The sequence below is a fragment of the Pinus tabuliformis genome, chromosome 8, assembly GCF_031772625.1.
Source record: "Pinus tabuliformis cultivar Carrire ecotype Pingquan chromosome 8, CPIR1, whole genome shotgun sequence".
In the NCBI taxonomy this organism is placed as follows: Eukaryota; Viridiplantae; Streptophyta; class Pinopsida; order Pinales; family Pinaceae; genus Pinus; species Pinus tabuliformis.
This window is the reverse complement of record NC_142294.1, coordinates 1,774,925,669-1,774,953,638: the sequence shown is the minus strand read 5'-3', so window position 1 is coordinate 1,774,953,638 and position 27,970 is coordinate 1,774,925,669. Positions and strand designations below refer to the sequence as shown.

The 27,970-nt window shown below is 34.3% G+C and overlaps 1 protein-coding gene across 1 annotated transcript; it reads right to left on the bottom strand.

The window, feature by feature from the left end:
• Window positions 1-413: 413 nt before the first annotated feature.
• Window positions 414-4,842, bottom strand: LOC149243280 (uncharacterized). The gene is made up of 7 exons (XM_089371166.1): window positions 3,552-4,842; window positions 3,322-3,398; window positions 2,179-2,931; window positions 1,996-2,052; window positions 1,635-1,809; window positions 863-1,502; window positions 414-477 (listed from the first exon to the last, which is right to left on the bottom strand). Exons 1-7 carry the CDS (start codon window positions 4,840-4,842, stop codon window positions 414-416), a joined length of 3,057 nt encoding a protein of 1,018 aa, XP_089227292.1.
• Window positions 4,843-27,970: the final 23,128 nt, after the last annotated feature.

Genomic DNA, 27,970 nt, shown 5'->3' with positions numbered 1-27,970 from the left:
TTACATATCTTGAAAAGGTATTTAAGCTAGTATGTTTGTTACCTGGTTTCTTATGTCGATGACGGTTGTCAGTCCTCTCTTCTGTATGGGGTAGCTTCCTGTAGCAGCGCCTTCTCTTCTCGTTGCGGCTTACTGTCTTTTTACTTCAAATATGTGCTCAGTGTTTCGTATTTTCAATCGTGTGCTTACTGTATTCTACTTGCAATGGATGTTAATGCAAAAAACATTATCAACCGAATAAATTTTGTATGCTTGTTGTATTCTACTTGCAATGGATGTTAATGCAGAAACAATATCAATAAATTAATTTGGCAGTCGTTCTTAAAACAAACAATTTGCTTCTTTTACAGAGGAATGTATCTGTCTCTCTCTTTCTCGAGGGTTTCCCCCTTTTTGCTATTTTTTCCTTTGTTTTAACAACCGGGAAGCATAACTGCTTCCTCCTCCAGTTGAACTGTCTCACCAGAATTATTACAACTGCCAACCAATTTGTTTCCACTAAAATGCTAATTTACTGTTAACTAATTTCTAGACTAAAACAATTCACAGTTTGCAATTACCATGGTCTCTAACGACCTTCTGGGAAATAAAACAAATAATAAAGAAAATTAAAACAAAAGACAAGTTTTTTAACCTGCCCAGCTATGCACGTGTTCTCTGCTTGTTCCTGTTCTCTCCATGAGACAGTTAACCACCTTCTGTCTCCTCGGAGCTGGATGCTCCTGCATCAGGCTCCCGGGGTGGCAAAAAGTCATGGCTCCGTTCCATGAGGTCGTCAACGGAATAGCCTGCTTTCTGTATCTGTGTTGCGTTAAGCCAAGAACTGTCCTCTATCGGACGGTTCTTCCACTTGACCAAATACCGCAGATATTCCTTCCTGCGTGTGCGCCTGGCTACCTGTGTGTCCAGAATTCCTTCGATCTCAAGGGGTGGTGCCACTGGCATCTGCCTCATCCACGAACTTTCCTCACAACTGGTGTCCCGCGGTGGCTCTGCTGCTGTATCGTCTTTCGGATCAGCGACATAAGGGAACAGATCTGCCACGTTAAAAATGGGAGAAATACCAATCCCTGGTGGCAACTGTAACTCATAGGCGTTCGCAGAAAATTTGCGAATGACTTTACAGGGACCGATCTTCTTAAATTTTAACTTGTTGTACTCCCGTTTTGGAAACCGTTCCTTACGTAAATACGCAAGGACTTCATCTCCAACGTTGAACTGAACTTCCCGGCGCTTGGAATCTGCCCGCTGTTTATATTTTTGACTGCTGTCTTGTAATTTCAGCTTGACCTGCTCATGTAGATTACTCATTGCTTGAGCGAAATCTTCTCCATCAGCACTTCGTTTTTCGAGCTTCCCCAAATCCCGTAACTCATGCACGCCTCGTGGATGCATGCCGTACAAAATCTGGAAAGGACTATAACCAGTACTGCGATTAGGTGAATCATTATATGCGAATTCCGCCTGAGCTAGTACACGGTCCCACGTCCGGGAATTCTCACCTGTTAAACTCCGAAGCAAGTTCCCCAAACTCCGGTTTACAACCTCCGTTTGGCCATCCATTTGCGGATGATAAGCAGAGCTGAACTGTAACTGAGTGTTCAACTTTTTCCACAGGGTTCGCCAAAAATGACCGGTGAATTTTACATCCCTGTCGGAGATGATGGACCTTGGAAGTCCATGTAGTCGAACAATCTCATTGAAAAATAGATGTGCTACATAAGTAGCATCGCTGGTCTTCCTGCAAGGTACAAAGTGCGCCATCTTTGAAAATCGATCTACCACAACCATTACTGAATCGAAACCCCGCTGTGTCTTAGGCAAGCCCAGAACAAAATCTAAACTGACGGAGTCCCATGGTCGGTTCAGAACGGGTAATGGTAAGTACAGTCCTGTATTCTGACTGTGGCCCTTTGCTAGTTGGCAAACCTTGCACCTACTCACGTACCTTTGTACATCCCGCTGTAGTTTTGGCCAAAAATAAAAATGTCGTACCTGTGCTACTGTCTTATCTATACCGAAGTGTCCAGCCAAACCTCCACTATGTTTCTCCTGAATAATGTTTTCTCGCATAGAGCAGTTGGGAATACACAACTGTCCTCCCTTAAACAACAATCCCTCCTGTAAATTATAGTCCAACCACAGACTGCTGTTTCTCAACAGAGGGTTCTGACAAGCCTCATAGGCCTCCTTAAAATCAGCATCTGTCTGATACAGCTCTTTTAGGTGTTCAAAGCCTAAAACCTGCAACGTACCTTCCTGTAAGAGTAGAATCCTTCTACTCAGCGCATCTGCCACCTTGTTTGCTTGCCCACTAATATGTTTCAGTACAAACGTGAAATTCTGTAAATACTCTACCCATGCTGCATGCTTATGGTTCAATTTATGTTGCTGCATAATGTACTGTAACGCAGAGTTATCCGTAAACAGAACAAACTCATTACCCAACAGATAGTGTCTCCAATGTTTTAATGCTTGGATAATTGCATAGAATTCCTTGTCATAGGTTGAGTATTTCTGTCTACTCTCGTTCAGCTTTTCACTGAAATACGCGACTGGTCTATCCTCCTGACTTAGTACTGCCCCAATGGCCGTATTACTTGCATCACAACGAACCTGAAATGGTTTGTTGAAGTCAGGCAGCCTCAATATCGGCCTTTCGGTAATCTTCCTTTTCAAAATCTGAAAACCTCTTTCCGCTGCTTCAGTCCACTGAAAAGGCTGATTTGTCTTCTTAATCGTATCCAACATAGGTGCGTAGATCTCACTGAAATTCCTGATGAATTTCCTGTAGAAACTCGCTAATCCGTGGAAACTGCGGACTTCAAATAAACTTCCCGGCGAAGGCCAGCTAACTATAGCTGCCACCTTTTCTGGGTCCATCTTTAATTCGTTTTCTGCAATTACAAAGCCCAGATACACTAACTCCCGCTGAAAAAAAGTACACTTTTTCAGATTGATCAGCAATTTATTTTGCTACAGCTTCCTCAACACATTGCGAACATGCCTGAAATGTTCTTCCTTAGTTTTACTAAAAATCAAGATGTCATCCAAGTAAAATATTACGAATTTCCCAATAAATTCCTTCAGTACCTCATTCATCAAGCGCATGAACGTACTGGGAGCATTGCTCAACCCAAATGGCATCACCAGCCATTCATATAAGCCTTCATTCGTTTTGAAAGTTGTCTTCCACTCATCTCCTTCCCGAATTCGGATCTGGTGATATCCACTTTTCAAGTCAATTTTTGAGAAATAAGCCGCCCCACTCAAACAGTCCATCATATTGTCCATTCTTGGTAAGGGAAACCTGTACCTAACCGTAATTCTGTTAACGGCTCTAGAGTCCGTACACATTCGCCACTCTCCTCCTTTCTTTGGAGCCAAGACGGTTGGTACTGCACAGGGGCTCATGCTCTCCCTAATCAATCCTTTGTCTAACAACTCCTAGACCTGTTTCCTGATTTCTTCATGGTCCTTAGGGCTCATACGATAAGCTGCTTTATTTGGCAGACTTGCCCCTGGTATAAAGTCAATGCAGTGACTAATACCTCTCCTGGGTGGAAGTTCATCCAGAAGGTCATCCACCACAATGTCTCCAAACTCATGCAGCATCCTTTGGATTTCCTCAGGCAAATCTGAAATCTGTGTATGCAATATCACTGCTTTTGGTCTTCTTATGACAGCGAAATTTACATCACTGTCCTCAATCTGTTTCATAAATTCTTTTCCTGCCATCAACAATGCTTTTACCCCACTGGCTTCAGCTGCACTTTCCTCTTTGATGGGTACAAGCGTGTGCTTGATCCCGTCTTTGACAAATTTGTAACAATTCGTTTTCCCGTCATGAACTGCACTTCTGTCAAACTGCCAGGGTCGTCCTAGCAATATATGACAAACGTCCATCGGCATAACATCGCAGATAATTTTGTCCTTATACCTGCCTATCTTAAACTCCACTTCACACTGTTCGTCAACTAACAGTTGGTGTCCTTTCTGCAGCCATGACACCTTATACGGAGTGGGATGTTTCAACTTTCTCAATCCCAGTTTCTCTACCATCTCTACTGCTACCAAATTGTCGGTACTTCCACTATCGATGATCAGCTTGCAGCACTTACCCTGTGACTTGCAAACAGTCCAGAACAGAGCTTTTCGCTGATCAGGCTCTGCAACTTCTTTTGCTGGTTTTAACAGCACCTTATTCAACACCAAAGCTTCACCTGTCTCTGGTGCGTTCTCTACTTCTTGAGGTGCTGCTTCAGCATCCTCTGGCTGAGCAACATAAGCTCCTCTTCCACCTACAGGTTCACCCTCAGGATAGTCATACGACTTGTGTCCTAACTTGTGGCAACGATAACACTGGACAGTTCCCCTGCCCCGACCATTTCCTCGCCCTCGCTGAGCTGGTCGTCCTCCTCTAGTGCTATTGTCCTTTTCTGCTGTACCAGCAGACTTAGAACTGCTGCCTTCCTCATTTGAACCTGCACTTCTACCTCTACCAAAAACCTTACCTTTTCCTCTGCCAGTTCCGCCTCCTCTCCTGGCATTTTGTTTTCTGTTAATTTTCTCCTCTGCTTTCAGTGCAAATTGATAAGCTTCGTCCAAAGTGTTGGGTGAGAGGATACCGATTTCATCCAGTATTTCCCCCCTCAAACCATTCACAAATCTGGCTGTTTTTTCTGGGGTATCTTCCACATACCCTGCCCGCAAATTCAACTTATAAAATTCCTCTGTAAATTCCTTAACAGTCATCCCTCTTTGTTTCAAGTTCTGCACCTGTCTATACAACATAATCTGATAGTCTTTTGGCAGAAACTTTTCCTTCAGTTTTGCCTCCATTCTGGCCCACTTCTTTATAGGCTATTTGCGTAGCCTCTTCCTTTCCGCCTGAACGCTGTCCCACCACAAGGATGCATGTCCTTTCAGCTTGGTGGCGGCGAACTTCACCTGTTTATCCTCACTAGTTTCCTCAAATTCAAAATATTTGTTCACTTCACTTAACCAATCCAATAACACATCTGCAGATAGATTCCCGTCATAAGTGGGTAGCTCATGCTTTGGCTTATGACTAGACAGCAAAACTGACTTTAATAATCGGAATTCCGGTGTCACCCCTTCAAACTCATCTTCTGGTTCTGCCACATCTTCGTCACTATCCTCTGCTGGGTCTCGCCTTCCCCCAGCTTCCACCACTGCCAATCTTTCACGCAAAGCGCGAATCTCCTCACGGAGTTCCTCTTCTGCTATCCTCCGGACCGCTCTTCCTCTTCCTCTTCCTCTTCTGCCAACCTCCATTTTCTCCTACTCAACAACCTGGCTCTGATACCACTTTTGATGGCCCAGCCCTTCCAACGTGGCGGCGCTGTGTCCACTGTGCGAGAATTAATGTGAATGAACGTTGGAGTTAACGCGAATGTACAGGATCTGGATATTTCGGGGGGTTAACCGGTGGTACAGGTTACCAAACTCCACCCGTCGGTTCCTTTCCTCAAACTACTCCCGCCTTTTGACAACCCAATCCTCGTTTACTGGTCATTTCATTGTTCACTGTGTAAGTCTCTGGCTCTGCTCTATGGAGGGTTCTTTGCGCCTCCAGCTTCTCGTTCCGGCGTTGGGTTCCTCTGGTGCCTTCGGCCTCCCGCTACTCTGTGCGTTGGATTTCTTGTGAGGGCAACATGTTATTAGTTCCCTGCACTGTAATGCACTATATTTGCTGTTCCTTTGATTGTTTTCCGTTGAAAAAGGGTTCGTTCCACGCACTGTTAACTATGTTTGATACTATGGCAGGTTTCCTTCAGTCCCGTGCTTCAATTAACCAGTTTGCTTCAACCTGGTCTCGGAGGTAAGCTCTGGTTCGATGCCAATCTCTGTCTTCACACCTTTTACAGAGTTTAACAAGCTCGCCCCTTGTTCTCCAGGTTATGGGTGTCGGGTTGTTTGCAGTGCCGCTTGTCCAACTTCAGGTGAGAACCAATGTGGTTGTGACCCGCTTGTTTGCTGGTGCTTTTAATTGTTTTCTTGCCTCAGGTGGACTAACCCGCGTCTATTTTTGTTGTTGCAGGTTGTTCGGGTGGCTGGCAGCCGTGGGCTTATGCTCTCTGCGCGTTCTCGAGACAACCCAAAACCCTTCCAACCTTATGTAACGGGTAGGGTCTTTCTAGCATGGCTCCGTTTGTTTGGTTATAAAGCGGTTGTAGTTTTTGTTTTTAATATTTACAGCCACCTGGGTTGTAAACGAACTGTATTCTCCTCTGTCCTAAAGTTCTGGTCTGTAGATAATCACTGTCGCTTGGGCTGTAATAGAACTGTTTTGTCCTTTGTCACTTATGGGACCTTTAGCCTGTTCTGTTGCTTTTAATTCCTTGAAATGGTTTCGTTTGTAAGGGGACTGTGGTTGGTGAGCGTCCTATGCTCAAAGAAACTTTGTTCTACGCCTTATTTGTAATGGTTCAATTAAATGAAACTTCTGTACATTTCATTTCCAGCATTTACATATCTTGAAAAGGTAATTAAGCTAGTATGTTTGTTACCTGGTTTCTTATGTCGATGACGGTTGTCAGTCCTCTCTTCTGTATGGGGTAGCTTCCTGTAGCAGCGCCTTCTCTTCTCGTTGCGGCTTACTGTCTTTTTACTTCAAATATGTGCTCAGTGTTTCGTATTTTCAATCGTGTGCTTACTGTATTCTACTTGCAATGGATGTTAATGCAAAAAACATTATCAACCGAATAAATTTTGTATGCTTGTTGTATTCTACTTGCAATGGATGTTAATGCAGAAACAATATCAATAAATTAATTTGGCAGTCATTCTTAAAACAAACAATTTGCTTCTTTTAGAGAGGAATGTATCCGTCTCTCTCTTTCTCGAGGGGTTCCCCCTTTTTGCTATTTTTTCCTTTGTTTTAACAACCGGGAAGCATAATTGCTTCCTCCTCCAGTTGAACTGTCTCACCAGAATTATTACAACTGCCAACCAATTTGTTTCCACTAAAATGCTAATTTACTGTTAACTAATTTCTAGACTAAAACAATTAACAGTTTGCAATTACCATGGTCTCTAACGACCTTCTGGGAAATAAAACAAATAATAAAGAAAATTAAAACAAAAGACAAGTTTGTTAACCTGCCCAGCTATGCACGTGTTCTCTGCTTGTTCCTGTTCTCTCCATGAGACAGTTAACCACCTTCTGTCTCCTCGGAGCTGGATGCTCCTGCATCACATAAAATAGATTTTATATTGAAAACACAAAATTAAATCAGTAATAAATTTTAGATGTTTTAGTATCAACACAATTTTGACATCCATTCTTAATATTTGTATTTAATTCTAAATGAACTAAATTCTAAATGTTTTTCTATGCCCTTTTTTTTGTTCTAACTCTTGAATTGTTCTAATTTTTGGATTACATAAAATAAATCTATAAGATACATTTAACATAAATCTATAAAATCGATTTTATTATGTAAAATATATAAAAAAATATTTAACATAAATCCATAAAATAGATTTAATTATTTAAAATCTATATATTTTTTTTACATAAATCTAGTCCATATAATGGATGAAACTTTTGTTAAGGTTTGGTGCATTAAATTATTTAGTTAACAATAGGTTTCATTATATGCATATTTACTTTGTGTAATAAAACATTCTTATTTTTTTCCACTAGTGTCTATAACATTGTTTCAAGGATTTTTAACTATTGTTCAATTTCAAAACAAGTAATATTCACATGGCCTATGTCCAATTCCAAAATATTATTGAAAATATTAAAAACACTCCAACAACGGAATAGATTGAATGAATTAGATTTATTAATTAAAATACATTGAATACATACAAATATATTGATTAAAATAAAATATATTCAGTGCATTAAATTTATTCAATACATAAAAAATTATTAATAAAAAGCTTAAAAATATATTCAATGATTAAAAAATTATTGATTGATTTAAGATTTATTGATTAAAATCTATTCAATGCATTTGTATGCATTGATTAAAATAAACTCTATTCAATGCATTAAGTTTATTGATGCATGAAATATATTCAATGCATAGGTAGCGGGCAGGGTTGGAATTTGGATTTCTCTTTACCCGTCAAACAATTTTTTTTTGATGTTTTAGATCTTCATACTACCCGTCAAAGAACGTTATGTTTAAAATGTTACCCTTCACCAGTGATGCTTTGATAATAAATTAACCATTCACCAAAAGAGTTTTGACCATGACACACGAATGAGTTATTAAATCTGATTATTTCCATATAATTAATAATGATAACATATTTTCTATTTTAAAATATCTTTTTATATCAAAATTTCTCAATAACCAAATTGAAAATCAAATTAATTGTTAAAAATTAAAATAAAAGTACTTCATTGTAAGTCTTGTACACAAAATTATGTAGTTCTTCATAAGTGAATTTTTGGCATTTTGGACATTTTTAGACAACCATTTATTTTTTATTTAATTTATAGGTGACCATATTATTTTTTATTTTTGTACATAGCCATATTATTATTTGTACACAATTGTTATTATTAATTCCAATTAGACTCAATTAAGTATCATTATTTACCGAAGTTGTCAAATCCCAACCCTCATGAGGGCTACTATGAGGACTCCACCCAGCTAAAGAAAGCAATGCCTTTTGAAAATAAACTTTTATCCTATTACACAACCCTTTTGAAAATAAGTTATATCTCATTATACCACTTTCCAAACTGAAGCTAGTGAAACTATTAACATATATATGCAATTACAAATGATTCATACATCATTAACATGTAGCAAAAACTAGTCTAGTGAAATCAACCCTAAAATGTTGGTCTAAGGAAAAATTGATTAAATTACATTTTAAATTTCCATCCAAAAAAGCTGGTACAAGGCAAAGTTGATTAAATTACATTTTTTATTTCCATTCTACATTAAAAGTTTATAGATTCTCTAATAATTTATGTCCCTCTTTCCCATATATGTAATAGTAAATCTATAGTCAATAAATACTCTTTCTCATTTTTTAAAGTATCCTTACCCTTTATCTTGGGCATGGCTATCATGTCATCCTCATGTAATTTGAGTCATCTCATGGTGTACATATTCTAATTGTCAAGTGAAATTATAGGGTTTGCCTCTACTCCACTCCTAATGTCTTATCCTCAAACTAACTCCCTTTTTTTCTTTGTTTTGTGTGCTATTTCTTATCATTTTAAAATAACTCCCTTTCTTTCTTTGTTTTATGTGTCAATTTCTCATCATTTTAGAGCACAGATTGATATACTTCTTCTAAAATGGAACTTATGTAAATTTATCTCATTTTACATAGTAAATTTTTAACATATTTGGGATGTTGAAATTCTCATCATTTTAGAGCACAGATTGATATACTTCCACTAAAATGCAACTTATGTAAATTTATCTCATTTTACATCGTAAATCCTTAACATATTTGGGAAGTTGGAATTATTTTTTCCTAGTTATTTTTATGTAAAAGTATATCTCATAAAATGCCATAATATACACTTTATATTCTATCCCTCAAACACATTTTCACTCCTTTTCCTTCTCTTACATTTGAATAACACTTTCAACTCCTTTCCTTCATTTAGTTCTTTCCTAGTCATAATTACAACTCATATCAAATTGAAACTAAATTTAATTGAGAATTTCTTGGCAAAGAAACATTAATTAAAAGTAAAATTATTTTTATTTTTTTCCAAAGATTATTATGAACGGTTTAGTAAATTTTAAATCAAACAATTAACATAAAAATAAAAACCAAAGGGTAGTGAAATTTATCACTTCAATTGGGATTTAATCACAACATTATAATAAATCAAGCGAAGTTAATCATCTCCTCATAATTCTCATAATTGACACTTCAAGACAACATTATAATAAACCATACTTCATTTCAACACAATTAAAAAGATGTTACTTTACTTTATAGTTGGCGCTTCAAGACATGTTATTGTTTTTCATGTAAACACAATTAAAAAGATGTTAACCATTTTAATAGTTAAAATATAATTTAAAAAGAAGAATGAAAAAAAAAAATAGATTTCGTTATAGTATTAAAAGATGAAATAATTGGTCAATCTGTAATGAATAAACACCATCTTATAATTAAATATAACCTATAAAATTTATTTTTTATTTTTAATAATAAAAATAGATACTAATTTACAAAATTTTTATAATAAAAATACACATCACCATAAATAAAAATACATAAGATATTTCCAACCAAAAAAACACAAAAATCTAATAAAAATACAGGGCAGCGAAAATAAAAATACACCAGATGTTACCGGCCAAAAGGCACAAAAATTTATGTAAAAATATAATTCTCCCTTTATAAAATTTCCTAACCTAAACACAACCCAAAGGTCACCCATTATAAAATTTCCTAACCTAAACACAACCCATCTTTGCTAGTTCCTCGTTTTGATTTATTTAGTTTATTTGTTTTGATTTAGTTTTCATTGCTACCAAATTTCGATATTTTTATTGGTTAATTTTTCTGTTAAATGACCCATCAATAATGGTTTGAGTAGTTGAGATTTGGTAATAAATCCACATGTAATAACCCAAAGAATAATTAGACTCTGTCGAAATCCAATGCTATGATGGCGTCACTCGCCTGTCTAATTAATTCATTAGATACAACACAACACAGTGACCGACTTGGATCGCTACCAAAGAACTGGTGGAATTGAATGTAAATTGGTGGATCTCATTAATTACATTGCAGAGTTGGAGCCTGCCAGAGCGTGAGAGGACAGCTGTGGGAGAATATAGGTAAATAGGTGACTAGGTATAAAGACGTTTTTGAAAGCAATTAAACCGTAAAAAAAACGTTCCGGGAGTTTCAAAACACATCGTGTGAAACGGCAATGTAAAATTATTAAACGTATATTACGGTCAAAATGCCTTCTGACGGGCAAATTCCAACCCTGGTAGCGGGGAATATTGACTCCGGGCGACTCCTGTTACAGCGAAATCATCGGTGACTGTAGCATGAAACATCCAGATATTCTTCCTGCATCGCCGAGCATTCCGCGGATTGAAAATTTGAGGTTTAAGATGCAGGTCAAGGTCAAGGTTCATTGTTTGTCAATTGCACAGAATGCGTGATGGGTGGTTTTGGAGTGTTCTGCTTCCAAATAAATATAGAGACGTATTTTTTAAGAAACGTTGCTTTAAAATCTGAGTCAAGTCAAGGTTCAATTATCACTAAAGTGTGACGAATAAGCTTTTACCATTTCACTGTCATCTAAGAATTTTTTATAATTATACTTTAAAATTCAAGTCAAGGTCAAGCTTCATTGGAATTCAATGATAAAAAATGTAATTGTCAAGCCACCTTTATCGCCACCTTCTTTCACTTAATCGATAACCAAAGCAGAAGAATGTCCACCCTCCATGTGCCTATCAACATCGGTTGGAATTTCAGAACCATGGTACTCATTAAATTGGGTGAGAAGGATTGTGGGATTTTCTTATGTGTTTAAACTAAAAATGTTGACCATGGTTGCGAATATTCTTATTTTTATTCATGACAAATTATTCCATTCCAATCAATTTATCTTCCAACTAAATTATCCATTAAATTCCATCTCTGCATAAAGTTTCTCCTCCACAAACGAAGAAATCTCTATTAAATAGCATCCGTGTATAAAAGTTGACTCTCTGCATAAAGTTTCTCCTCCACAAACGAAGAAATCTCTATTAAATAGCATCCGTGTATAAAAGTGGACTCTTTATCTATACATGCATGTAACAAACGATGAAATGTCTATTCAATGTATAAAATTTATTCTATTGCTAAAAATAAAATCTATTCAATAAAGATAATAAAGAAAAAATTATCGATAAACTCAAAATGAATCAAAATATAATATATAAATTTATTAGTAGATTATACTCAATCAATAAATTTAATTCAACACATATCTATGAAAAACACATTTTATATACAAGTTATAAATCTACCTTGTACAAATACATAATATAATTTATATATTTTTATATGGTAGATTTATATATTGTATATAAAAGATTTTATATACAATTTATGGAATATAATTTATTTCACATTTTGAATTATCTCATTGGACATATAAAGTGCTAATAAACAACCATTAAAAAAAATATATCAATTGGATAAAACAAAATCTATTTAGTAAAATCTATGGAAGCCATAAAATCTAATGCATTAAATACATTGAATGTAATAAATCTAAATATTCTAGTGAATGAACCTAATTCTATTGCAATCTAATGTATTTAGTCTATATAATCTATTGATGAATTTAAATCTATTGAATCCATTGATTGCAATCTATTGAATGCATTGATTACAAATTTGACTTTATTCAATTGATTGCAATCAATGTTTTCAATATATTTGAATGTAACAATAAATTTCATAGATTGAATGCATAGATTGAGTGTATTTCAATACATTGCAATAGATTTAAGTGCATTAGGTTGCAATAAAATTTGATTCATTTAAATTTAAATAGATGTGCATAAATAAAAATAAAATAAAGATCTATTGAATATTAGATACACTCCATCCATATAAAAAAGTTTATCTAGCATGAAAACTATTATTCCTCAAATTTCCATAAAAGTAATTGTTCCTCAAATTTTCTATTTGAAATATTTAAATTTCTTTTTTTTCAATATATTAATATTCTATTTACAATAAAATATATATTTTATACATAAACCTAAACTATAATTAAAATCTAAGACAGTTTATAAAAAATAAATTATTTTGCTCAATTTGGGGAGTAAAATTTGTGGGAAAGAGGGATGAAAGCTCTTTCTGAACCTTAAAATGAAAATGAACTAAGTTGACTTATCATTAATTGTTTGAACTATAACATTGTACAAATATCATCACTAAGATGCTCATCCAATTTATATGGTTCAGCATGCAATCTATACAATCTATTGATGCATTCAAATGTATTCAATGCATTTATTGCAGTCTATTGAAATCATTTAACATCTGTTGAATACATCAAATGTAATATATTGCAAATTTGATTTTATTCAATAGATTGCAATCAATGCTTTCAATAAATTTCAATGCATCAATAAATTGCATATATTGAATACATTAGATTTATTGATTAAAATATATTCAATGCATACAAATGTATTGATTAAAATAAAATCTATTCAATGCATAGAATTTATTTTATTGATAAGAATAAAATCTATTCAATCCATAAAAAAATATTGAAAAAATGCTTAAAAATTTATTGATTACATAAAAATAAAATAAAAATTTATTCAATGCATAAAATTTATTCTATTGATAAAAATAAAATGTATTCAATGCATAAAATATTATTGATAAAATCTAAATGAATCAAAATATATTATATAAATTTATTAGTAGATTTTAGTCAATCAATAAATTCAATTCAACACATATCTATGAAAAACACATTTTATATACAATTTATAAATCTACCTTATAAAAATACATAAAAGATTTTATATACAATTTATGGGATATAATTTATTTCACATTTTGAATTATCCCATTGGACATATAAAGTGCTAATAAACAACCATTAAAAAAAAAATCTATCAATTGAATAAAACAAAATCTATTTAATAAAATCTATGGAGGCCATAAAATCTAATGCATTAAATACATTGAATGTAATAAATCTAAAAATTATATTCAATGAACCTAATTCTATTGCAATCTAATGTATTTAGTCTATATAATCTATTGATGAATTCAAATCTATTGAATGCATTGATTGCAATCTATTGAATGCATTTAAAATCTGTTGAATGCATTGATTACAAATTTGATTTTATTCAATTGATTGCAATCAATGTTTTCAATAGATTTGAATGCAACAATAAATTGCATAGATTGAATGCATAGCTTGATTGTATTTCAATGGATTGAAATAGATTTAAGTGCATTAGATTACAATAAAATTTGGTTCATTTAAACTTACTTTATATTCATTCACTCAAATTTAATTCAATTTATTAATGCATTAGAATTATTGATTAAAATCTATTCAATCCATAAAAAAATCAATTAAAATATCAGTTCAATTTGTTGAATAAGATCAGTGACTCAAATCTATGATTATTGATGTTTAATATTAATCATAAATTTATTAATGAGAAATTCTTTTAAAATATTTTATTTTTGCATAACCATATTTTTATTTAAATTTTAAAATATTAAAAACACTCCACTAATATTAAAACTCATGCCAAGGAATTAATTTTTAATTTTGCACCCTAATTCCAATAAAAATAAATTGGAAAATTTACTCAAGATATCCCTCAACTAAGGAAAACATGTGATTAAATATTTATACAAAATGTCAAATGAATCTCTATGATATGTCTCAATATTCAATGAAAAAGAAAGAAATATCATTATCTCGTGAATTGTTCCAAAGCAAATATTTCAAATGCAGTCTAGATAATCTCATTCCATAGCATAATGAGTCCAATTATGTCATGCTTTATACATCAAGGTTATGCTAGGAAAATATTTGTATCAATTCTCATCTTCAATGGAGAAAAAACAAACTACCATCCCATAGATTAGAGAGTTGATCATCAAAATATGCATGTAAGTTAAATAAGGAAAGTCATTATAAAAATGCCACATAGGAGTTGTTATTTTTATACCAAATGATGATTTAAACCTAAAATAAATACAATATATGCATAGTGATTTGATTAAATGTACCACTTTTACCACTATAAAATGTTCAAAACCAATTATCATGAGGCATTGGTATGAAGAGGTTTCAAAAACTCATCACAATCATATGGTCTCACTATGAAATGTTGGAATGGAAAATGTTTAGCCTATGTTGAATTTGCAAAAGTATCCCATTCAAAAATAATTTTTGATAACCCTTTGAAGATGCATTTACTCATTTAGGATTTAAAGTTTAAACCAACAATTTTCAAAATCTCACTCAATCTTAAATGGAAAACCAGAAATCACCATGCCAGAAATTAGATAGTTATCATCAACATGTGAAAGTGAGTTAATGAGAAATTCCTTTATGAAAATACCACCAAAAGAGTTATTATGCTAAATCATTGTTTAACCATACTATAAATGCCATATATGCCTAGTGATTTTAGTGATTTGAATAAATATACTACTATTATTATTACAAAATGTTTAAAACCAATTGTGGTGAGGCATAGGTATGAACAGGTTTAAAAAACTCATCACAACCATATGGTCTCAATCTAAAATGTTCCCATTGAAAATTTTCAAAGCATGTTTTTAGTTTCTAAATGTCCATTTCACAAAGAAATTTTAATAACCTTTTTATATGCATTTACTCATTCAGGATTTAATGTTTAAACTAATAATTTTCAAATCTCCACTCAATCTTATTATGGAAAAATGGATTCACCATGAAATATATTATATAGTTAATCATTAAGATGTACATGTAAGTTAAATAAAGAAAATTGTTATAAAAATACCACAAAAAAAGTTGTTATTCTAACTAATGGTTTAACCATGCAATATATACCATATATGCACAGTGATTTGATTAAATGAGACAATTTTAAATAAAATGATTAAAATCAATTATTGTAACCTATAGGTATGATAGGGTTTCAAAATCTCAACACAACCATATGATCTCAATCTGAAATATTCTAATAGAAAATATTGAGTGCATCCTCTCAATTTGTAAATATATCCACTTCAAAACAAAAAAATTAATAACCACCCTCTCAATTTGTAAATATATCCCCTTCAAAACAAAAATAAATTAATAACTGTCTCACATATTTAAAGTAATCATTTTCTAAACCCAACTGACTATCAAATATGTAACTCATATCATTTCATCCCTGACTTTTTCGCAAACTTAATGTAAATGCTCAAAATTTATGCAAATTCACATCAAACCAATCTTATTTATAAGAATAATAATGAAATCCCGGCGTATGTATGAATCCAGCTACTCTTTATTTGCAAGGTAATAGATCAAGCAGAACAAACAAAATTGCTGCAGGGTAAGCTGAAAGAGAGGGAAAGGGTTTTCGAGGTGTGTCATTGGAGTCGGGTGTGCCTGTGGAGGCAAACGATCGCACAGAGTGACTCATCATATGTTTCCAAAATATGTTAAGTAGCTCACATGGAAGGACTGTGTGCTGGATCCTGACCGCAATGTCACAGTGTGGATGAAATGTTGTTAGGGTTGAAATCTGGAAATAGAATTGGCCAAGGAGGTAACCGATGGGAGATGATGGTGCTGCAGAAAAGGTAAAGGGAAAGGCTTGTCTGTACAGCCGCGGGGGTGTGAGGAGCTTGACGTTCAATTCAGAAGGCGCATTGGTTTATGGAGGCACTAGAGAAAAAAGGGTGTTGATTTATTTCAACCCCAGGCGAAACTATATATCAAAAAAATATTTTGAAAAAAATTGCAAAACAAAGGATCGTGCACTTTTCTTAGTAGATAGAAGCCTACATAAACCCCTTCAAACCATTCCAAGGATCGTTCCAGCAATTTGACGTAATTTAGTTTCATATGGCTTGCTTTCAACAATTCCAACAACCCACCCACTGAGAAATGCAAGCATCCACCGAGAAATGTACACTGCTTTGATTTTAATAGATGAAGTGGTGGTTGTTACAATCCTACATGGAGTGGTGGTTGTTACAATCCTATATGGAGTGGCAGAATGCAGGTTACAATCCATTAAATGGAGTGGCAGGTGTTACAATCCATATTATTTTATTTTTATTTTTTCTCATTAATTAACATAAGTGCCTACCAACATAAGTGCCTACCAGCAACAACAAACTTTTAGTTCATTTTACTTAAATGTTTTTCCAAGTGGCCATACCTTGGAGGCCAAAGTGATTACACACCACTTACCTAATGAATTCGACAAAACCGTTAGAGAATGTGAAAAGTTTTAACTTTTAATCACAATTTGACAATGACATGGTGATGAATAACAAGTACAATAAATATTTAATGACAATTTGAAATGCTCAGCGAAGAAACCTTGCTCTTATTCCTCTATGTTGCCATATATTCCTCCAAGTTTTAGCATGCAAATGTTTCAGAATGTAAACAGACATTTGTTTCATAGTGATATTTGAAACTAAATTTTTAATTTCATTTTCTCTAATCCCAATACGTGGAGATAAATAAGAGGAACAATAAATTTTTAATCATGATTTGGTAAAAAATTAATTTAAACAAGGTTTAAACAGATGATTTAGATATGCAAGGAAGTTATCAATTTCAATTTCATTCATTGATAGAGTGGCAACTAATACTGTGATCTTTCAATTTAGACCATCTGATCAGAAAAATTAATTAGCAAAAATATTAAAGTGGCCAATTCCAATAGGGGGATGCCTATCTGCATAATTATTGAAAATTATTAATGTAAAAAAAAGGGTATGTTAATTAAAAATTAAATTTCAAGAAAATGTTTGAATGGCATGATATTATTTAATTATTAAAAATTATTAATGGAAATATAGATGGTTAATTAAAAGTTAAATTTCAAGATTAGTGTAGTTTATTCTATAATAAAATTTGAAAATATTTTATAATATAATATATTTTTTATTTTTTTATTTTTATGTAATTTAATGAATCAAGATATTTAACATAACATAAAAATATCTCTTCCATACAAATGTATTAATAATTATTAATGGAAATACAAATGCTTAATTAAAAGTTAAATTTCAAGATTAGTGTAGCTTAAGTCTATAATAAAATTTGAAATTTTTTAATAATATAATATAATTTTATTTTTTATTTTTATATAATTTAACGAATCAAGATATTTAACCTAACATAACATATCTCTTCCATACAAATTTAATCAGTGCCTCTCAACATAATAATCTTTACTAACTATGTTAAAAATTATAAACCAAAAAAATACTATTAACTTTCTCTATAAAAGCTAAATAATATTATTTGCTTTCTCTATATTTATTAGAATGTTATATATATCCTATTTGTGGAGGCAGGGGTTTTTGTAGCCACACACTTTTTTTGTATGTGGTTAGATGGCCATTTGTCATTAGATGTGTTTCTAGGTTAAAGAACAATTGAATATGTAAAAAAATCTTATTAATATATGAATGTTCTTTTTTTTTTCTTCTGGAAAAAATATATCCTATTTAATTTTGAAAAAGGTCACAACTATAAACATCTTTAGAGTAGAAAGTAATACTCATGAATATGTCTCTAATCCTGAATTTAGTAACTATGTTTTCTACCATGTTTTTGCAAAATCAGAAATATCATCTAAAACCTTATTCAATCAAATTATGAGTGGTTGGTATTGTGATCATTCTGTAGAACAGGGATTTAGACCTATTATAGGTGAATAGATATTCAATTAATTTCTAAAACATGAAAAGGTTGGGAAAATGAATTTTACCTCTAAAACTCCTTCCCAGCTCTACTCCACTCTACCCCGTCTTCTTAGCGTTGCTCCCCTTTGATCCTACCACATGAAATAAATTGAATTTGACCGAAAATTCAGCCGAGTTGAATGATTTTTTTAACAAATACGACAGAATAAGGCCAGTCTATTTTGTTTTCGAAATGTCATGCTCACATTCTTCTTAGTGTTGCTCCCCTTTGATCCTACCACATGAAATAAATTGAATTTGACCGAAAATTCAGCCGAGTTGAATGATTTTTTTAACAAATACGACAGAATAAGGCCAGTCTATTTTGTTTTCGAAATGTCATGCTCACATTTAAAAAAAATCGAATATTTCTAGAGACTTTTCTAGTCATTATATGTTCTTAGATTTTTGGTTGGAATTCAATTGATTTTTCTTTAAATGTTTAAAATCGATTTTTTAATATATTAATTTAACATCCAGACACTCCAATTGTAGAGAGTTTATAACTTACACTTATGATACCAACAAATCCTTATCAAATTATGGTCAAATTAAACTGAAAAACTCTCAGAAATTAACTACGGCTCGATTAAAACTTCCCAAAAAAAACTAGGATTTCTATTTTTTCTCATTAAACTTGCTCAAAACAAACAAGTGGTGAATTTCTAGCCTTCATATGTCTATGCATACTTGGAAAAATCTTAAAATTTTTAACCTTTCTCTTCAACTTGGTCAAAACAAATGATCAATGAATTCTTCCCTCATGTCGTCCATGCGTTGATAACACTATTTTGAAAGCATGAACATTGAGATAGACAATAATTAATATGAAAAATAAATATTTTTTCATACTATATTACAATCTGAGATGTTTTTAATATTTTCAGAATTATTTGTCAATCTGTTTATAGTAAAGTTAGACAAGAAAAATAAAGAGAACACCACGCAGACCAAATGTTAACTGATCCTTCGGGATTTTGTATATAGTTAGGATGGACTTAGTTAGGAGATTGATTAGTTGTTTCCCATATTTCTAGTTATGGAGACATAACTTCTCCCTCTATTTTTTTTTTTTTTTTGTATAAACCCATTTTTTTGATTAATAATAAAAATAAGAACACCATAAGTTTTATCATGAATTTCTCCAAGCTTGTTTAACAGTGGTATCATGAATTTCTCCAAGCTTGTTTAACATTGGTATCAGAGCATGAGGTTGGGAAAGCATTGGAGTGGTGATCCGTTTTTCTAAGGGATCGGCATGGTCAAGAAGTCCATGTTAATTAATAATGATTGGCTAAGAATCCCGATATCTTGACAAACGTGGTGATATCCTTTGGTGAAGTAACGAGGGAAAGTGGTGATTGAGGGTCCTGCACAATTCCATGGTGTTATCCAAAACGACCGTCGAGACCACCCTTGGTGGTTTCTGAAATTGGTGAGAGTGCCCCCAATATAATTGAGTCGTAGATTGCAATTTGTGAAACAACCTTCCGAGACCACCTTGTTTATTAACATTTGGAAAAATTTGTTTCCTCACTCAGCACTGGATATGTCAGAGCCGCTCTAAACCATCAATTTGGTTCGACCATTACATGTGATGTTATGTGCCAAGGATTTGTTGAGAGTTGATTTGTGTCATTGTTTGAGAGTTTATCCATGCCATTTCTTGAGAGTTTATCCGAGCCATTGATTGTGCTTGACTGTTATGCACCCGCGGGACCACCTACACCATCATATTTATCGTCAGATGTAACAACAAATTGATTTGGACCATTGATTCTGATGTGCTCATTTTATTATTTTTTACCATTGTTGACTACGACTAATGTTTATATTTATATTGATTATACACGAGGCTAAGGAGAAAATTCCTTATCAGTTATGTTGCTCGAGTTAATTTGATAATTTAAAATTCACCTCGTTAACATAGAATGTGTTAATATATCATTCCAAAGGCAAGTTATCAAACATAATATTTTTTTTTTTAGCAATTTTGCATGTTTCGACTGTTGAGATTGTCTGCAAAAATGAATTATTTAGTTTCTCTAGTTTTTGTTCTTTCTGGAAAGGAAAATTATCACGAGTGGTAATGGAAAATTAAAAATACACTTATTTTTAATAATCTGTGTCATAGAGTTTGTGAATGAAAAGATGACAATAAACCATATTCGTCCGATGAAGAAAAACAACTATCAATCTCGGAGAGTAAAGATAAAAATTCCCTTGCGTTAATCTCTACTTCAGTCTTATAAGAGGTAATAAAATACATTATTCAAAGTAAAACAACATATGAAGCAATAACAAAATTGAAAGAACTTTATGATTCACATTCAGAATTGGAAATAATTCAATTATTATTGAAGTTGTTTAATACGGAGATGAAAGACACTGACCCTTTGAAACTTGCATTTGAAATTAAAGCCATCGATCATGAAATTGAATCTACTGGTGTAAAGGTTGATATACAACTCACTTCCTTTATAAAATCCCTCTAACCTATTTATTCACACTACTTGGAATATCTCCAAGCTAGTGAATAGTTAAAAGATTTAGACTTTGATAAATTAATAAGAAAAATTGCAGAAAGAGAAAAATCATTTGGCAAGAAAGAACCCCTACCCAATCGTAATGCTGAAACTTTATGCCTTGCTCAAAAATATCAAAATCCTTAAGAATAATCTTCCATAAGTAATAAGAGTGGCATATATCATGGGAGGAGGAATTATAGAGGCAAGAAAGGAGAAAATAATCAAGGAGATAGACAGCAGAATGATAAACAACAAAGAAATTTTATTGATAAACCAAATATCAAATGTTTTAGATGTAGTAAAATTGGACATATTGTTGTTAATTGTATAATTCCTTTGGAGAAAGTTAGTGAAAGGAGAGAACAAATGAATGAGAAGAAAGATCAAATGCTTCTAGATAAAGGACAATCTTCTTAGAATGCAGATTATGTTGTTGCACATTGTAATTTTAATATGGATGATTTCTTTGGTACCTCATTTTCTTCATGGCATGATAGTTGGATCGTAGACACAGGTGCCACTTGTCATATGACCATTAGGAGAGACTTTATTTGAAAAATTCAGTGATCACATTCGGGGTAGTTTATTTTGCTGATAAATTGCAAGTTAAACCTTCAGGGATGAGTTTTATTCGATTAAATATGCGAGGGCTTACATACTATATTTAACATGATGTTCTTTACATCCCATAATGTGGGAGAAACTTATTGTCTCTTATACAAATTAGACAGCAAGGACATTCAATACACATATTTGATGGTACAATAGAGATTCGAAGAAAAACTGATAATGATACTATTATGACTAGTGTGGAAGAACACAAACTCTTAAAATTGAAAGGTATGTCATCCATTGCATTAAATACTGCTCATTCAATCCATAAAAATGATAGTCTTTCTTCAATTTTATTATGGCATGCTCGTTTTGGTCATATAAATTATGACAATATAAGAATGATGAGACCGCAGGCAATTAAAGGGCTTCCAACAATTCCAAGAAAGCTTACACCATGTAATGCTTTTATTTTGGGAGAACATTATAAAAAACATTTTAATAGTTCTACTTCTAAAAATTCCAGAAAATTAGGTCTCATACATTCAGATTTATGTGTACCTATACCTGTTGCGACTGCAAATGGCAATAAATATATACTAACATTCATTAATTATTATTCGAGGATATGTTGGGTCTATCTCTTGAGATAAAAATCACAAGTATTTGAGGTGTTTAAAAAAATTCATCTCTTGATTACAAATGAAACTTAACTTAAGATAGCCACTCTAAGAATTGATAATGGTGGAGAGTATACTTCACATGATTTTGAAAGTTATTTGCCAGAGAATGGAATCAAACACCAAGCAACAATTCCTTATAATCCACAACAAAATGGTGTTGGAGAACAAATGGAGAGATTGTTCCTTAACATGGTTAGATCATTGAATTTCTTTAAGAATGTAAAGTCGATGTTTTAGGGAGAAGGAGTGCTTTGTTCATCTTATATCAGAAATCATTGTCCTTCTTATGTTATCAATAATAAAACTTCATATGAAATGTTGTATAATCGTCTTCCCATTGTTCAATATTTCAGATTTTTTGGTTCTCATGCTTTAATTCATAAGTGGCAAAGAAACAAGTTGAGTGCAAGAAGTAGAAAATGTACATTCATATTCCATGACTTCTAAGGCATACATGTTATATAATGAAGAAAATAATAATTTTATTTTGTCAAGAGATGTAATTTTTCTTGAATTAGATAAATATACATCCAAAGTTGATAGACAACTTAATCATTTAGAAAAAAAATTGTCGAAGACATTTTTACGAATCTAATAATAATCTTCCACATCGTGAAGGGGGAATTCCCATTCTAGATCTGTAACATCCCTGGAAAAAATTCATGTAAAAAAACATAATACCAAGGTGAAACATATTCCAAGCTAAATGGTGGGAAAAACATTCTAGTGGGTGTTCATTTCGGTTATTATTGCTAAAGGAAAATGGAAAAGCCAATGGAAAATGATTTGGAAAGGAAAAATGTCATTTTTGGAAATTTATTTATGAAAATAAAGGAAATTATGAGATAAGGAAGGTGAAAGGTCACAGGATGCATGTGAGGAGGAAAATGAAGGAAAATAATGGAAAATTGAAGAAAATAGAGGCCTCATTGATAAAAAGGCTTAAGAGGATAAGTTCATAGACCTTTTGTTAGTTCCGTTTTGGATCTCTCTCTATTATCTCTCTCTCACACTCTTGGATACTTGGAGTTTTTTTGGAGCACTTCAAATTTGGATCAAGGAAAGCAAGGATCAAGAAATGAAGAGTAGGATCAAGCAACTACAATGAGATTATTTGCAGGTATTGATTTGCATGTGTGATTTCCTTGTTAGGTTTAGCATGCATGATTATGCATGTGTGTTCTTGGTTCTCTTGTTGTCATGGGCATGGGTTTTTCCAGGTGTGACAATGTTCTTCAACCTTGGCTTGCCATTTCCGGATAGTCATGGTGTGATGGGGTTCTCATGTTTTGGTTGAGCTGGATTGGCAGATGGATTCATAGCTGAGTGAGGTGGACCTTTGAAAGAAAGAACACATGTCCCAGTGATCCCTAAATCCAACTATGGATTGTGGTAAAGCCTAGGGACTAGAAGACAATAAAATTCCTCACAGTGTAGGTGGAGAAATCCAGTGGCATCAATTCTTATTTAGGGCCTAATGATCTCGTGTGGATTGTGGTAAAGCCTAGTTCTATTGTGGAGGGTGAGGCAGTTTATCTTTGGGATTGGTTGATTTTGGTTATGATTCCCACATTCATGCTTGGAACATGGCATGGGGGTGATTGAATGAAGAATGATTTGGTTCAACCAATCTATGGTCAGGTGGTTCATGGAAGTCCCAAACCTTGTTTTCTTTTGCATTCATTAATAATAATTTATTTCCCTTGGTATTTCATGTGTAAATGCACTAGTTACATGTGGATTTTATGGTTGTTGGGATTGCGGTAAAGCCTAGTTCTATTTTGGAGGGTGAGGAAGTTCAGCCTTGGGAAGTCCTAGTTGATTTTGGTTATGATTCCCACATTCATGCTTGGAATATGGCATGGGGGTGATTGAATGAAGAAATATTTGGTTCAACCAATCTATGGTCAGGTGGTTCATGGAAGTCCCCAAACCTGGTTTTATTTTGCATTCATTAATAAGAGTTTATTTCCCTTGGTATTTCAAGTGTAAATGTACTAGTTTTATGTGGATTTTATGGTTGTTGTATCCTTGTAATTTCTGTTGATTATATGTTGGTTATGAGTATGCCTTGTGACAATGATGATGTATGGCTCACATCATGTTTTGATTTGTAAATGAATGAACGATCAATATATGACCTAATAGATGATAATGCAGCTAATTTGATAAGGCATTAATTCTTCTTAGTGTTTATAGGATAAGTATGAGACCCATATGCTCATATATGTTTTTATGACCTATAGAATGAATATTTGTGACATGTTTGATGAAATGTTTGTCATGGCTAGTAGGGGTCCAGTCAAGTCCTTGTACAAGTATTTGCATGTGTATCATTTTTTCAATGTTAATTTTGATTATTGGAAGTTCTATGAAGTTCTGGGTAATGGCTTAAGACCTGGCCTTGAAAAGCCGCATAGAATCCAGGTTCTCTAGCTCTAAACTAGCTGAAAAAGACCCCAGTTGCTTTCATGCTCTTGTTTTGAGAGCAACTGGACGGCCCTAATTGCATGCATTCCCATGTCATGGGAGAAACTGAGGATCTAGTGTGGGGAAATGTCAATTTGCCTCAGGGGTTGATCACCTGGAAAGGTTGGTTGGCTCCTGAAGATTCTGTGACATGTGTAGAAGTTCAGATTGGTTGTGTTGTGTTGTTTCTATTTCCTTAACCATACATGGAGAGTTGAATCAGATCATAGTAGCCTCTCGTCACATGCTTACCCCAGCGAATTGGTTAGCTTGGGTAAATGTGAGAGGAAGGTGTTACAAGAGCAATGTGCGTATTTTTCATTTGTGGATTTTCATTCAATAAATTTTCCTCTTAATGATGATAATGGTTCTGTTGAAAAAAATTAGATGATAGAAGTGTTTCTGCAGTGACAAAAAGCACTTGGATTCTAAAAGAGTCTGCTCTGTTAGAGCTTGAATCTGGCCTCAGGCTGAAAAAGACAAAATCCAAGGCAACATCAAACCACTTAGCCTCATAGCTAGCCCTACGGAGACATGAGAGGGCTCTCTCCAGGTCTATCTCGGCAAAAGGTCTTCAAATGGCTAAGATGACCAATAAAGAACACTGATTTTAGGCTAGTAAACTGATAGGGAAAGTTTGAGTTTAAATTTTTAGGGTTTTGTTGGAAACCTGAGCACGGCAATTTTGGGTGCGGGGATGAGACACAGTTTTTGCAGAGGTCTTTTTGGGGCAAGGTAGGAGATTGTCTTGATGCCTTTGAAATAAGTGAATGGATAGATATGACTGGTGAGGAGTTAAGGAGAGAAAGAAACCATCGAGAGTTCTCCTTAAACAGATGAAAACATAGATATTAAGCAAACTTAAAGGCAGAGCATAGAAACCATGAATTCTACCTTAACACTTCATTTACTTAATTTGCAGAAGAGAAGAGTGGGAAAATGATACAAATAAAAAACTTAAAAGTACATGAGAGAAACACACCATCAACACAAATCACCACAGGAATCCCAAATAGTGCTGCAAAACCCTGGTCTTTCCTTTGCCAAAATTGCAGAGATACAAAGAGTAATATAGTCTAAGCTTATCCCTCAAGAGTCCAACCATGAAAATGACTAAGAAAGTACATAATATAGGCAAGATAAAACATTTCCTTACCTCTAGGGGTCGAGCTCATCATCCTTGGAGCTGTTTCAACCAATTCTAAACTGAGCACTACAATCTAGGCAATCAAAACAACTTGCCTCTATAAGCTAGGAAACGAATTCATTCATTAATTTTTTGCCATTTTATGAATGAATCTTCTAGAATAGGTAAAAAAGTGTCATGTCAACATGAAATTACATCAATTACATCAAGGAGGATGAAAAATCCCACCAAAAAGTCAAAACTGGTCAAATGCTGCGTTTTCCTGAGCTGAAGGTGAAAAATTGAGAAAATGTCCTGATGCGTAGCGCGCCATTTCTCAACGCGTAGCGCGCCTTTGAGCCCACCTTTGGGGAACTTCCCGGCATCAAAATGAGGCACAAGTGGGCTTGTTGGAATGGTCTGGATGTCTACTCTCCAGCCCAAGTGGAATTTCGCAATTTGGTGGCCATTTGCCTCTCCAAAAATGCAATCTCCCAAGACTGTTTCCTGTGTATCCAAAAAGTGGCAGAAGGTCATTTTTTGCTTGTTTTTTGACCTTTTGGGGGCTCAAATCTCCATGAAATGTCTTGGCAGTGGCTGAGCAAGTGTAATTTGTCATGAAAAATCCAAAAATGCTAAGTTTTTGTGAAATGGACCTCCCCAACTTAAGGGTAGCGCGTGGCGCGCTACGCGTTGAGGGCAAAAACCTGTTTTTAGCAAAAAAAATTCAAAATTGACCAAAATTGCTCCACATTTTCTGAATTTTGAGCTGAGGGTGTATCATTGAGCACCATGCTCCTTCAAGGTAGCTTCAGTCAAAATCTGAAGTGGATCGGGCCTTTTCCTTCGTTTTAGTGCCTTGGCCAAGCGTGCTTTGAGTACCTTCATTTTTGCTTTGCACACATGCATGCGGGCCCAATAATGATTCTTCATGTGGTGGAGCATATCTTTGTCCCTGTTGCCTTGGCTATCAACCTCTCTAAATGAGTGTTCACCCGAATGAGCATAGACCCTTGCTCAATAGGTGTCAAATCACCAGGTCTCTTGCGAGCCAAGTTCCGGTCTTCTCGGATCCTCCGTAACTCATCAAGAGTGTGTTCATCCTTTAATTGCTTGTTGCGCTGCTCTAAGTATGTGATTGTCTAATTTGCCATTTCCAACTTTTGCTGCAACAAGTGATTTTTAGCCTTTAGTTGCTGAATGATCTCCTTTGGCTCCGAGCTAGGAGAACTGATGTCAAGGTCAATGATATCTATGTCCGGATCACCTGATGGTCCCTCATCAATCATGGGCTGCTTGCCTCTCTCCTGTACCTGTGCTGCTGTCGAAAGCGAGGCCCCTTCCACCTGATGTGGAGATAACACTCGCTGTGCTGTCGAAGAAGGCGAGACCCCTTCCACCTGGTGTGGAGATAATACTCGCCATGCAGATGCAAATAAGGCCCTGTGGCCTCTCTGATATGTAACACATGCTGGAGTGGTGACATGCTCGGGCTCTGGAATGTGAAACTGTTGTGAAGGCCCCCCCTCATCATGGACAATCTCAGGAGGTGGCTGTGGCACCATGAAGAAGTCGCGAGAAATGAAATCCTCCCAAGCAATACCCTGCTGTGCCAACTGATGCATCACTATGATCTCGATCAGTGCATAATGATATATACTTTTGTGTTGCTGTGTGGGGTTCTTCCTTTGCACTACGGGCACCATCTTCTCTATATTTCGGCACATGAAAAATGGAATGTTCATCATTCGTACCCGGGTGAAATGCATCAACAAACGGATATGGTACGAATATAAACGTGAAAATCTGCCCTCACAAGTGAAATAGCGCATAATGAGCCTCATCAAGGGTGCATACTCATCCCTTAGGAATCTGAAAGGAAAAACAACAGTTAAGTGTCTCATGCATCCGGGTTTGATGTATGGTTGATAATGAAATCTGTCTAGCTGCTTGCGCTTGTTCCACTCCTCCCCAACATTTGGTATCCCGGTGGCTTGAGCAACAATTTCAGGTGATAGAGTGAAATCCACTCCTGCAAGGTTCACATGACCATTGTGCAAATGTAGGACAAACAAGCGGACTAGTTCTCTGTGATGTTGAATTTGTGAGATTCGCTCACAATATCCAAGGCATGATTGATACTGAAAACATGTCATTGCAAGTGGACAAGC

What these genes read in the sequence shown, in the direction of transcription:
- LOC149243280 (XM_089371166.1), bottom strand. Translation starts at nt 4,842, where the DNA reads ATGGAGGCAAAACTGAAGGAAAAGTTTCTGCCAAAAGACTATCAGATT. An exon ending in TGAACTTCCACCCAGGAGAG is followed by an intron (nt 3,399 to 3,551) that starts GTATTAGTCACT and finishes GCCCCTGTGCAG; the next exon opens with TACCAACCGTCTTGGCTCCA. An exon ending in CAGGGATGTAAAATTCACCG is followed by an intron (nt 1,503 to 1,634) that starts GTCATTTTTGGC and finishes GGAGTTTAACAG; the next exon opens with GTGAGAATTCCCGGACGTGG.